This window comes from Cnephaeus nilssonii (genome assembly GCF_951640355.1).
Source record: "Cnephaeus nilssonii genome assembly, chromosome: 13".
Classification (NCBI taxonomy): Eukaryota; Metazoa; Chordata; class Mammalia; order Chiroptera; family Vespertilionidae; genus Cnephaeus; species Cnephaeus nilssonii.
The window spans coordinates 78,668,255-78,680,627 of record NC_137084.1 but is presented as its reverse complement, the minus strand read 5'-3'; the positions used below and the strand labels follow the sequence as shown (position 1 = coordinate 78,680,627).

General features: G+C 54.0%; 1 protein-coding gene across 2 annotated transcripts in view; it reads left to right on the top strand.

Moving 5' to 3' along the window:
* CADM1 (cell adhesion molecule 1) overlaps positions 1-8,801 on the top strand; it is a 363,088-nt gene extending 354,287 nt beyond the window's left edge. For both annotated transcript variants that reach the window (XM_079787619.1, XM_079787621.1), the window contains 2 exons: positions 3,945-4,076; positions 5,935-8,801. In XM_079787619.1, the coding sequence (XP_079643745.1) occupies positions 3,945-4,076; positions 5,935-6,053 (251 nt within the window). In that variant the 3' untranslated portion in view covers positions 6,054-8,801. The remainder of the gene's footprint in view (positions 1-3,944; positions 4,077-5,934) is intronic.
* Positions 8,802-12,373: the final 3,572 nt, after the last annotated feature.

Genomic DNA, 12,373 nt, shown 5'->3' with positions numbered 1-12,373 from the left:
GAGGGGGACACTGCCCCCCACCAGCCGCCACCTTTCTTGTCAGGCCTGGGAGCCAGGGCCTGCAGGCCTCCCCGCACAGTGCCCTGAGGACGGGGCGGCCAGTCGCCTGGCCAGAGGGAAGGTCTGAGCAGCCTGGCCGGCCCCCCCGGGCGTTCCTTTGACACAGGCTGTCCTTTCCCTCTCTGAGGCCAGCGCGAGGCCAGTGGTGGGAGCTGCGGCTGCGCAGGGGGAGCCCGCATAGCTTCCGCCAGCAGCTTATGAACGCGCCCCGGGACCTCGATTGTCGGCTCTTTCCCGAAAGGAAAGCTAACTGGGAACGCTCCCCCGTCCGTGGGGTCCATCCTAAGAGACCAGGTGACACCGAGCTGCAGACGGGACTGCAGGCCGGACAGTGCCACACCGCGTGCAGACACCAGGCTCGGCGACTTAGCCTGTCACCTGCGGTCCTGATGGGATTCTCGGCACGGCGGCCACCCACGTGCTCGCTCTGCGGGGCTGGAGCCCCTTTGCGCCCTGCACAGAGGCCGCAGGATGGGCAGTCAGTCCCGAGTGCAGCACCAACCCCCGCTCCCGGGAGGGAAGCACATCGTCCGCTAGACGACAAGAGCACGTTCCCTTCTCGACGAGAGAGGCTGCTGCCCGAGGAGCAGGTTTTATAGACGTTGGCTTTCCCACGTAGGAGCCGGGCAGCTGGAGAGCCCACCTCCTGGGCTTCTTTTCTGTCTCGTTGAGCAAAGGAGCCAGGGGACCGGGAGCACGTCCCCAGGAAAGCGGGAGGCTCTGGCCTGAGCGAAGTCTGAGCCAAGAGGAGCAGGATCCGTGGGTGATGGTGGAGGCACAGACACGCCCGAGTCCTCACTGAGAAGTGGCTTCTGGAGGCCCCGCCAGAGCCAGGCCCCTTTCGGGGTCGGTATCTCCTTCAGGCTCCAGGTTTCACCTGACTCATCAGCCCAGTGCCTCTGACCGACTGAGCGAGGCACCAGCCCCCCGGGTGCCCCGGCCGCAGTGCCCCAGCGCGGGTGCAGGCACTCTTCCTCCCCTGGTGATGGGTGACCAGCGCTCACCCTGCCGCTCCACCACCGTGGGCAAGTCAGTAGCACCGGGAACTCTCCTCCTGGGTCCACTCATGGGAACAAAGAAAAGCGTGAGACGAGGCTGGAAACAGCCCCCCTCTTCCTAGGGGCGCCCGGCACCCGGGTGCTAGTGAACCGCCACGGGCCGATGGGCAGGAAGCCGGGTGGGTGGGGTGGGAGGAGGCACGAGGGGCTCCCAGCCCGCAGTGTCCCCTGGGAATGAAGCATCTGCAGTGATCGGAGGCGGTGGTTACCCAGTGGTAGTGAACCTTCCGATCTGAGTATCGGGAGCGAGCAGGAGCCATCGCCCTCCTAGGCAAGCGCCTGCCGTGTGCCTGGCCTGGAGGGCGGGCCGAGCGGTGGCACCAGGTGCGGATGTGGGCAGTGAGCGCGAGCAGCCCGAGCCCGGTGAATCGTGTGGGCGAGAGAACGCCCAGACACTGCCCGTGCGGTTCTTGTTTTCCTTTACCACAGCTCTCTCTCTTTTCCTGGGCTTCTAGAATGTTCCTGTGCCTCGACGTGGAGGAGGCAGTCTTCTCCACGCGGGCCAGGTCTGTGCTGGGTCAGCCATCAGCGCTGCTCTCTGCTGTCCCCGGGCGGGCCCTGCCTTCCCCTCTTGCCTCGGTGCCGGGCACCCTCTCCTCATGGCCAGAACCGCTCAGCTTCCCTCGCCAGGTCCCCCAGGTTCCTGGCAGTTGGAGATGAGCTCATTCTCGTTCCCACAGACCCCTGGCTTCGACAGCTCCCCGCGGAAGTCACAGTCCGCTGGCTCTCCTGTTGCTTGTGTCTCCCTGTGAGCAGTTTGAATCGGTGCCGTTGGGGCGAGAGTCCCTGGTGTGCAAACACAGCCCCCCAGCGGGTGCCGGCATCCAGGGCACCCCAAGGGCAGCACTGCCCTTCGGCAAGCTCTGGTGCCTCCTGGAAGTTTCCGTGGCCGAGTTCTGTCTTATGAAGTGACTTCCAAGGCTCCGAGGCCGTGGCGTGTGCCGCAGGCAGCGCTTTGTCCGGGACGGGTTCCTCCGCCGATTTCGAGCCCCGCTCGTTGGACACGGTGCTGGGGCCGGCACGCGGCGGGCGGGCTCACTGGCGGGCGCGCTGGCACCCACCTCCATGCTCCCCTCCAGCGCATCGCCTGTGGCCCTGGGCACCCACCTCCATGCTCCCCTCCAGCGCATCGCCTGTGGCCCTGGGCACCCACCTCCATGCTCCCCTCCAGCGCATCGCCTGTGGCCCTGGGCACCCACCTCCATGCTCCCCTCCAGCGCATCGCCTGTGGCCCTGGGCACCCACCTCCATGCTCCCCTCCAGCGCATCGCCTGTGGCCCTGGGCCGCCGCGGCGCTCGCTCGGCGTTCCTGTTTGGGGTTGGATTTGGGGGTTTTGTCGTCCTTTCGAAGGTAACTCAATGAAACACTTTAAATACTTCATTTTAAAATTTAAACTCTTTACATTAAAGCCCTCTCCGTGGACCCCCTCGGTCAGGAGTCATTTGCCCACGTCCGTCAGTACTGAACCTGAGCGCAGAATTGGAAATATCGATAGAAAGTGTAAACCATGCCTCCTGCTGAAAGCGTGCTATCAGGCTTCGGCTCAGAAGAGCGCCATTACCTTTAGCTGTCACGGATCCGCACACTTGATCGATAAACTTCAAATATTATTAGAGGTGGAGGCTTCAGAGATTTGCTCTGTTCTTTGCCGAGAGTCCGAGATAAATCTTTCTTAAAAATGGACTTGAATCTGCGCTCTCGGTCTCCATTCCTCAGGCGTCCAGCAGCTGCAGGGACAGATTTATAGGCCATGTGCTGCTTGTACTGAAAGATTTAAATGGTAAATCCTTCACATATGACTTCACAAATCATGTAAAGTTAAAAGATTTTTACCGTTTCTGTTGCTGCTGTGCTTAAATTGTAAGGTACAGCTAGTAAATCATTTTAATGGAGGTGTCGTACTTGACTCAATAAAAAAAGAAAGACAATGGTTTAGCTTCCACTCCAAAATGTTAATGTATTAATCAACGGGAGAATAATTGTTTTTTACTACATTATAAATCCTGGGTGCCATTAGGATTTCAGCAAGGGGTGATGTCGCCAGTCCTAAATTAAAATTGTTTACCCTGCCATACATCCATTCCGCACGGCCATCGCTCACTCCGGGTCCATTCCGAGCTGTTCCCCAGCCAAGCACGTCACTCCTCCGTCGGAAGAAGACATCCTGAGGGAGTGATGCTTATGGAGGAGAATTAATTGCATTGTGGAGTGCTAAATAAATAAAATAGGAGCCGTCTGTGGTGACGGACAATCATTCCTCGCTGTCGTTTTGAAATAGGTCTTTAGGTTTTAGATTGAGGCTTACTCCCTCACACATCCTACATGTAGCAAGCATGCCACTTGTCTTTAGTCTCATAATCCCGCTTTATCTCTAGGCAGCTGTGGCTTGGAGCGCCTCACTTTTCCTCTGCCTATGCCCAGCAGAGATTAAGACGCTGGGTGGCCTGCCTCCCTCCACAGCTCCCGTTACTGCCGAAAGGTGCCATCCGCTCCGAGCGAGCGCCCTTGGTCAGAGCGGCCGCCCTGGTAGAGCGGCACCCGGGCAGATAGCGTGAACGCTCAGAGCAGCCAGGGCGATGGGCCCTTCCTTCCCCGCTCCCCGCCTGCGCTGTTCCAGGCGCATTAGCGCCCCTGCGCGGCTCTGGTGAAGTGGCCCGTGGGCGGCGGGGCCAGGGCAGCACTGGCCAGGTCCGTCTGGTCCCGCCTGTAGCTCCTCCCACCTCCCGATTGCTCTCTCTGACTCCTCCGGCCCTGGAGGCCGTGTCCCCGGGGCTTCTGGTGTCTGTGATGAGCTCTACATCCCTCTTCCTCTTCTGATTCCGCAGACTCCCGAGCAGGTGAAGAAGGCTCGATCCGGGCAGTGGACCACGCCGTGATTGGCGGCGTTGTGGCCGTGGTGGTGTTCGCCATGCTGTGCTTGCTCATCATTCTGGGGCGCTACTTCGCCAGACACAAAGGTAAGCAGGTGCCTGGCAGCTGGGGCCTCGTGTCCCACCGCCCACATCCGGGGACTTGACAAGGTTGTCCTGGACGGGCAGTTTGGGTTATGTGGCCGTGTGGCCTCTTTGATTCCTGAAGCAGGGAGAGGGAAAGAAAGAAAATCTAGCAGCTGCTGATTAGGACTCTGAGAGTTGATGAGTAGCAAGCACTCCTTGATTTGGGTTTCCTCTAAATATAAAGCTTTATAGATTGTTACTCTACAATCCATAATTGGGGATAGAGGGAAAACCACAGAGTCGGGGCTGGTGTGTGAGGTGGGGGCGAACCACACCGACATGGAGAGAGAACGCCCGTGACCTACAGCTTCCGGGGAGCGGTGGCCTGGCTCTGCGCCTGCCCCAGGCTCAGGTAGCCTGCCCACAGTGGCCAGAACACTTCCTTGGTTTGATGTGCCTGGAAACCCACATACATATGTATTTTTTTAATTGTCAGTGCAATTGATGTAAATTGCCATGAATCACACACTTATCAGCTGTGCAGTCTTAATGGGCCTCACCTTTTCCAGCGCTTCCCTCCTGCCCCCGCTGCTCTGACCCTCCGCTCCCTGGGTAATTTATTCTTCCTCCTCTTCGTCCGCCCTTGTCTCTCCGCTGTTTTTCTCAGTGCTGTGCAATGAGCTTGCGGGGCTTCCAGTAGATGGACTCTAGGCGCTTGCATACTGCTCGCTTGTAGAACTTGGGTTTGGAGAGGTTCCCTTAAGCTCAGCAATGGAAGTCCAAGGTCCTTGACAACTGCCTTCAGGATCCAAAGGGCCAGTCTCAAGTGTGAAACTGTTTGGGATCTCGGGCTATGCATTCGTCCCCCTCTGCCCACACCCAGGAGCGGACTGGCCAAGAGCCCGCCGCCTCTCGGGGTTGAGACAGGAAGGCAGGCCAGAGAGCAGGGCAGAGGTCTGCCCTCGGCTGGGGCGGCGGGGGAGAGGCAGAGGAAGGGGGGTCTCGGGAAACCTGAGAGCAAACGGGTCAGCCTTCTTTACCTCAGAGTCCCTACGAAGGCGGTGTACAGTGGAGCAGGGCTCTGATGATGACATAGGCAGGGCAGGCCTATGTCATAACATACTTTCTTCACGTAAACTCCTGGGACTTGGTGGTAAGAGTGTCACCAACTTTGTACCGTCCTGTCTGTTGTCACTATAAAGGGGCCGTGCCAGTTAGCAAATCCATGAATCTGGGTCCGGCTAGGGTTGCTATGAGAGAGACTCGCCCGCAGCTTAAGGCAGGCCCAGCCTTGACGAACGTCAGGCTAGTTCTGCACCTGGAACCCACCTGCAGCGGAAGCAGGAGCCAATCAGACACCCTGGCGAGGGCGAGCGCCTCCTCGCTCCCGGAGGCACCAGTGACTGTGGAGACAGGAGGCCAGGTTCGGTGAACGACTCGAGGAGGCAGTGACGTCGTCAGGGCCCTAATTCATTTACTGGCTAATTGCTCTTTCTTGCTTTGGTCCTTAACCATGTCTGTGCATATATCTGGTCATTGGTCCTGGGCGTTGACTGTGTATGTGTTAGCCAGCAGCTCTCCAGCTTCTGCATTTTTAGCTCCCATTCACGTCTTCTCTGCCGGCATCCCCTGGTCATAATCACTGCTCTAATGTCTCATTTGCTGAATTATATCGCAGCGGTTCAGTCGGAGTGGTGCCTTTGGAACCCCGGATCCCCATTTGTCTCACCCACCCCGCTCTCTCCTTCCGATTGTTTTCTCCCCTCTGCTGCCTGCACACCACTGCGCTGATGATGGCCATAAAGCAAGTTGCCATCTCTGTACCGCTTGACACAGAGGCCATCAGACAGTCACGGTGCTTTACCCCTTCATCTTGCAGGTACATACTTCACTCATGAAGCCAAAGGAGCCGATGACGCAGCAGACGCAGACACAGCCATAATCAATGCAGAAGGAGGACAGAACAACTCCGAAGAAAAGAAAGAGTACTTCATCTAGAGCAGCCTTTCCTTTCAATGAGGTGTCCCGCTGGCCCTATTTAGATGATAAAGAGACAGTGACATTGGAACTTGAGAGACATTCGTGTGATTTTTTATGAATGGGTGGAAAGGCGCGAGACCTGGAAGGCTTGGGATTTGCTGTATAAAAAAAAAAAATGTTCTTTGAAAAGTACACTCTGCTGATTGACACCTCTTTTTTTGTGTTTTTTAAATTTTTATTTCCTCCTACCAAGTCAAACTTGGATGCTTGGATTTAGTTTGGGTAGATTGCAGAAAATTCTGTGCCTTGTTTTTTTGTTTGTTGTGTTCCTTATTTTCTCTTTGTGCGCATTTATTTTTCAAAAATTTGTTTGATTTTTTTTTTTTTTCCAAAATCTCCCCATTTTGGAATTTGCCTGCTGGGATTCCTTAGAATCTTCCTCCCTCCCCCTATTTTGCTATTGTTTTTACTTTTTTTTTTCGTTTATTGCTGAAGTAACTGCTTTGTGTTCAAAATTCAGTTTCATAAAAGGAGAACCAGCACAGCTTAGATTTCATAGTTCGGAATTTAGTGTGTCCATATGCATTCTTCTCTGTTGTTGTAAAGATTTGGGTGAACAAACAATGAGAACTCTTTGCTGCTGCCCATGTTTCAAATACGTAGAGCAGTGAAGACTAGAAACTTAGACTGTGATTCAGAAACTGTTCTGTTTGCTGTGGAACTACATTACTGTACAGGGTTATCTGCCAGTGAGGTGTGTCGCAACGAGGTGGAATCTGTCTGTAATTCTGTGTCTTAGACGGCTCAGTGTAGCTCCCCCACACTGTCCAGGAGGGGTGGGCTGGAAAGAGCTCCTCCTCTCTCAGTGCCCTGACAGACCTGACAGGGAGGGCTGTTCCTTTTGTGTAAGTGGACAAATGTGAGTTGCCACAGGAGGGGACGCAGGGAGGGGAGCGATAGTTCTGCTCCGGCTGTTTCTGTTCCAAAGGATTCCATCCACCTTTCCCAGTCGGCCTTACTTCTCACTAATTTGTAGGCAAGAGCAAGTCCGTGCGATGGGAGCATGACTGAGTGGGACAGGTTTTCCCTTTGTGCTCAGCCCGGAAGGGGTGGGATGTGGCCTGCATGTACTGTATATTACAGATATTTGTCATGCTGGGGTGTCCAACTCAAACCCGTGTGAAACTTTCCTTCCTCCCGATCGGGCTCGACAAAGGCAGGAGGTCCAGAAGGAGACCAGTGCTGTTCTCACGCTGGTCTGCGTGGACCTCCGTTCTCAAAAGGTCAGCGCAGAGGTGGGGAGCCGCATGCAGGGCTTTTCAGTTACTTAATCAAAACTCAAATGTGAGTGTTTTTATCTTTTTACCTTTCATACACTAGCCTTGGCCTCTTTCCTCAGCCTTAAGAACCATCTGCCAAAAAATTACCAATCCTCGCATGACAGCAGCCATAGTGCATAGCTACTAAAGAAGCCACCGGAGGGCGTCGTGGGCGGAGCCTTGGGGAAAGGGGAGGAGTCAGTTGTTCTCTACATTTTCTAAAGGCAGGTACGTCTAGGAACCTAGAAGTAGTCCTGAAGGACAGAGACGAAACTCTTACCAGGCGTCCTGGTAAGGCTCCAGACTCCAGAACGCAGTCCCTATGGAAAGATGGCATCAAAAAAGATAGATCTATATATATATAAATATATATTATATAACATTTTCAGTGAGTAACTTTGGATTTTGCAAGGTGCATTTTTACTATTGTTACATTATGTGGAAAACTTACGCTGATTTATTTAAGGGGGAAAAGTGTCAACTCTTTGTTATTTGAAAGCGTGTTTATTTTTCTTGTCTTTATTTTAACCTTTGATAGAACCATTTGCAATACGGGGCCTTTGGGAGCGGACTGGCTCGAAAGAGGAGATCCGCCGAGCAGCCCCGTCTCCCTCTCCCGTCCGAGGCACTAACCCAGACAAAGGCCACAACCCACGTCCCTTTTTCACGGAATTTTATAACGTGCAGCTCTCTCCCGAGCCCTTAGCTCCCATTCTGACCTAGCGTGACCAGATCAAAGGGTGAGAATCATTGGGCATGTTGTCGACAGGGTTTTTTCAGTCGTTCTTTTGAGGAAAATAAAAAACGAAACGTAGCATCGCTCACAGAATTGGCATCTCCGTTTTGGGACCGCCCATCTTTCTGTTCTGAAAAGTGTACAGTAGTGCAGTGTTCCTGATGTAACTTTATGGCTTACAATGTTGACATGTCTCAGGTCCATGTGTTTCGATTGGTGTTTTCTGTCTCAGGTAGATTGCTAAGTGTAGGCCCCACACATTGGAAAAAAAATAAAATAAAACAAAGCAAAAACAGGAAATTCTGGATTTTAGTTGTATATTGGTTCATGTATTTTTCTTAAGTATACAGTGCACTGTTTGAAATGTATTGTTGAGTATTACTTTGTACAGGTCGGTCACTTTTTTTAGAGTGAAGAAAGAACAAACTTGTTTTTTGTGTTTTTTAAAGGAATATAAAATAATGAAGGATGTATAATTGATGCCAAATAAGCTTGTTCTTTAGTCACACCGATGTCCTATCTCCCTCTAGGCCAGTTCTGTTGCTAAGGTGTCCATGGACGGTGTTACGGTGTAAGAAACTCCATATCCATATGTCCCATTCGCATTTTGTATTGGTTCATGTATACCATTTTTACAAAAGAAAAAAAAAAGAAAAAAAGAAGTACTATAAGATATCTGTCTTCTTAATAAAAAAATTAATGTTACCAAGTGATCCTTTAATCTCATTATGGACTTTTTGACGGATGTTTCGCGTGCGCGAAGAGATGGTGGGCCCGGTCCGGCTTCCTCCTCAGGACCTTGCGGACCGGAGCCGGCCGCAGGCGCTGGGAAACCTGCCAGCGGGTTGCTCTGATCTGACTTCTCCCGCTTCCTCCGCTCCTCCTTCCTGTCCTGTTCTCTTCTCCCCCTCAGCGGCCAGGCGGGCCAGGTGCCTGGCAGCGCGGATCAGCGGTTTGTGCAGGTGCGGGATGCAGCGGCAGGCCAGCTGGGATAGGCCCGCCCTCCGTGGACCCGCTCCCCCCCCCCCCCACCAACTTCACTGTGTTGGCTGCTCCACCTGTCTCTTACTTTGGGGTTCTGTGTCTTAATAATTCATTCTGCCTTCTTCATTTCAAGTTCTCTCCTTTAACTGAAAGCCGCGCTGCGAAGGACTGGCTGGCCGCCCACGGAAGATCGTTCTCACTTGCTGTCTAGGCTGCGGGGACCTCCGGCCCGTGCACTGCGCGCTCCCGTCTGTCCTTGCCTTGCAGGCCGGGGTGAGCCATGGCCGGGCTCCCGGGGCTGAGCTGACAAATGTGCGGATGTGTCTGAGCTGCCCCGCGTGCCCTTTCCCCTCCAAGCTCCCCCGGGGTTCGCTCTCCCTCCTCTGGGCAGGGCCTGGGGAAAGGCAGCGGGAGACCAGGTGAGCTCCAGGAAAGCCAAAGGCTGGGTATCTCATTTCGGCCTCCTCCCTCCTGGCCTGTCTCTGGCCCGTCTGTAAAAACCAGTCGCCCAGATGTGCAGGGGCGAGCCCCTGCAAGAAACACGGCGTCCGTCCCACCACCTCTGGCAGGAGGTGGCCCTCAGCCGGGGCCCAGCCAGCATGTTAGGGAGCCCCGGGCGAGCTGGGCTTGGAGCAGGGAAGTCAGTGAAGAAGGCTCTCCGGAGGACCGGGGCCCCAGCGGGACCTCAGAGGGGTCTCGAGGACAGGGAATGAGCCCAGTGGCCTCGGCTTGCATGGAAAATAAAGGGAAATCGGATGAGGTGTGGAGGTGGGGCAGTCTCATGGCCCAAGGCGTGGCGATGCCAGGCGCCTCTGCCAGCCCCTGCAGCGGGCAGGGAGCCGCGGGCAGCACTGTCTGTCACAGCTGTGTGGACCGTCTGCTGGAGGGGATGCTGAGGAGAGATGGAGACTGCGGACTGAGAGGGGGCCCGGCCTGCTCCACCCCGTTAGCTGAGACCTCGGGTCTGTGGGCGCGTTGCGTGCCCCTGAACTTGCCTTAGACCCTTTCTCTTCACCATTTGTCAGCGCTGTTATTCCAGACCCTGTGTAGTCACACGGTATGTTTAGTGCCGCCCCCCGCCCCGTCTGTAACGTGAGGTGGGAGTTTCAGCTGAAACCTGGCAAAGAGACCCAGGAAGTCCCTGCCCTGCGGCACACGGCGGCCCGCACATTCGCCTTTGAGTTCCACGGGGTACGCGCGTGAGAAGGCGCCAGAAGAGTCCAGGTTAGCGGAGCTTAATGCGTTCCTGGACCTTGGTTTGGTCTGGGAGGGAAAATGGCCCTGTTTCCTCCGGGGAGTTTTCCAGTGTTTGGGCTGCTCGCCTTCCCCAAATAAGTCAACTGGAACCCCCAGGTGAAGTGCGGATGCGAACTGGCGTCTCTCACTGTCCCGTCTACGTGAAGTGGAATTCTTACCCTGCTGTGCCCGACTCCGGAGGGGTGTTCCTTTGATTCTGTCGTCCAGAACCTTAGAGCAGCCATGCCGTCTCCACACTACAGACGGCGTAGGGGAGGGCACGCTGTAGCATAGAATCCTGCCCAAGGCAGATATGCACCTTTCAGCCAGGACTCAAGGGTCCAGCCCTTAGGCATGAATAACTGGCAGCGGATTCTTTCAGAGTGGAATTGGTGTCCACAGCCACACGTGAATAGTTTGGAAATGTTTCCGAAGGAAGCCCTTGGCTGTCCTGACCCTGCCCAGGAGGAGGCAGAGGGGACTGGCGGCCACCATCCAATGACCTTGGGGGCCCAGATGTGAAGTCCGCGGTGGGCACATAATAGACATGAGCGAGTGGCATTGATTACAGGGAGGCTAGGCAGCACCTGGTGCGCGCCTCCCTTGTCCTTAGTCACCAAGTCTGTATCTCAGACCCTGACATCTGTGAGTCCCTCCTCAGCACAAGCAGCTTTCAGGTTGGCCTTGAAGAAATCAGCCTCCAGCCCCGAGTTCGTGCTGTTAGTCTCGTCATTCTCCGGGGCCTGTGGGGGGTGGCATCATGGGTAATGGGTAAGCAGAGCTTCATTGTTGGCACATGTGAGGGGCCTTCCGAAGGCGGTATGGCATGCGAGAGGAAACCATATTGCTCGCCTTCCCTGTGTTTATCTCAAAATTGTGAAATATGCTTCTGATAGGAGCATGGGATTTAATGCACCCACATCTCGCACACACACCGCCACATTAACATGTGCTCAAATCAGGATATTAGGCACAAGGATAATGTGAGCACCCCAAAACCAAGGCTTGAAAGCAGGAATCTTCTCGTTTCATATGGTCCAATCCTCCACTTCCAGGTTCTTTTTGTACACAGGAAATTATATTTGTTCTGATTTTTATATTTTTTTATGTTTCATTCCAAAGTGAACATAAAATGTCTACTGCCCCTAGTGGTCAGTGCTGGGAAATACAACTCCAGCTTCACATTTAAATTTGGAAATCATTCCTACAAGGAACCCGACTTCAAGTCGCCTGCTCTTGGGGTCTCCACATGCACAACCACCCTCAGCTGCCATTTACCTCCGTCCTAGTCCTTCAAGGTGTTGAGCTGTGGGGCGCTGATGCTGGGGGAAGGCACGTTCGGGGCCCAGCACTTCTCCAGGTGCCCTCCAAACCCACAAGGCTCACAGCCACATTCCAGCCTTAAATCACCTTCCTTAAGTGCCATCTTCCTCAGGTTAATGAACCACCAGGCGTAAACTTGCTGTCACCAGCAGGGAGTGCATCCTGAAGTCAGCAATGTTACGATTGCAGCTTCTAATACTGTTTATCCTGCATTAGTGTTTACTTAGGGGGGGGAAATGGATCCAAAATAGATATTTTAGTCTTCCAGGGCTGGTGTTGGAAGAGCCTAATGCAAGCCTTTAATAGCAAGCAAATATTTAAATCCCTTAATGGTTGCTGAAGGTTGAAATGTGCGACTTGATCACTCCTTTTGGTTTGTTTTCTCTGTAGTTGAGTATTTCATCGTTAAACTTGCACGGGATGCTGGCAGGCTCAAGTTCAGCTAATCCACGAAAGCTGTTTGCCCAGACACTGCAGACCTGATTAAAAAGTGTTGCTATGGAAGGAAGTCTCCGCACTAATCAGCCTTTGTTAGCTAGTGACCGAATTACTATCCATCTCTCTCTCTCTCTCTCTCCCTCTCTCTAGGCCTGCTCTCTCTAACCTCCCCCAGAATAAAGTGATGGGGCAGCCATAGTGTTGCAATTAGGAGCATGAATCTTTTATCGTTTGGACAAGGAAGGGAAAATGCCATCCCTGTCAACTGAAATGTCCTACTTGGGTTTTTGCTCCTGCTTCCC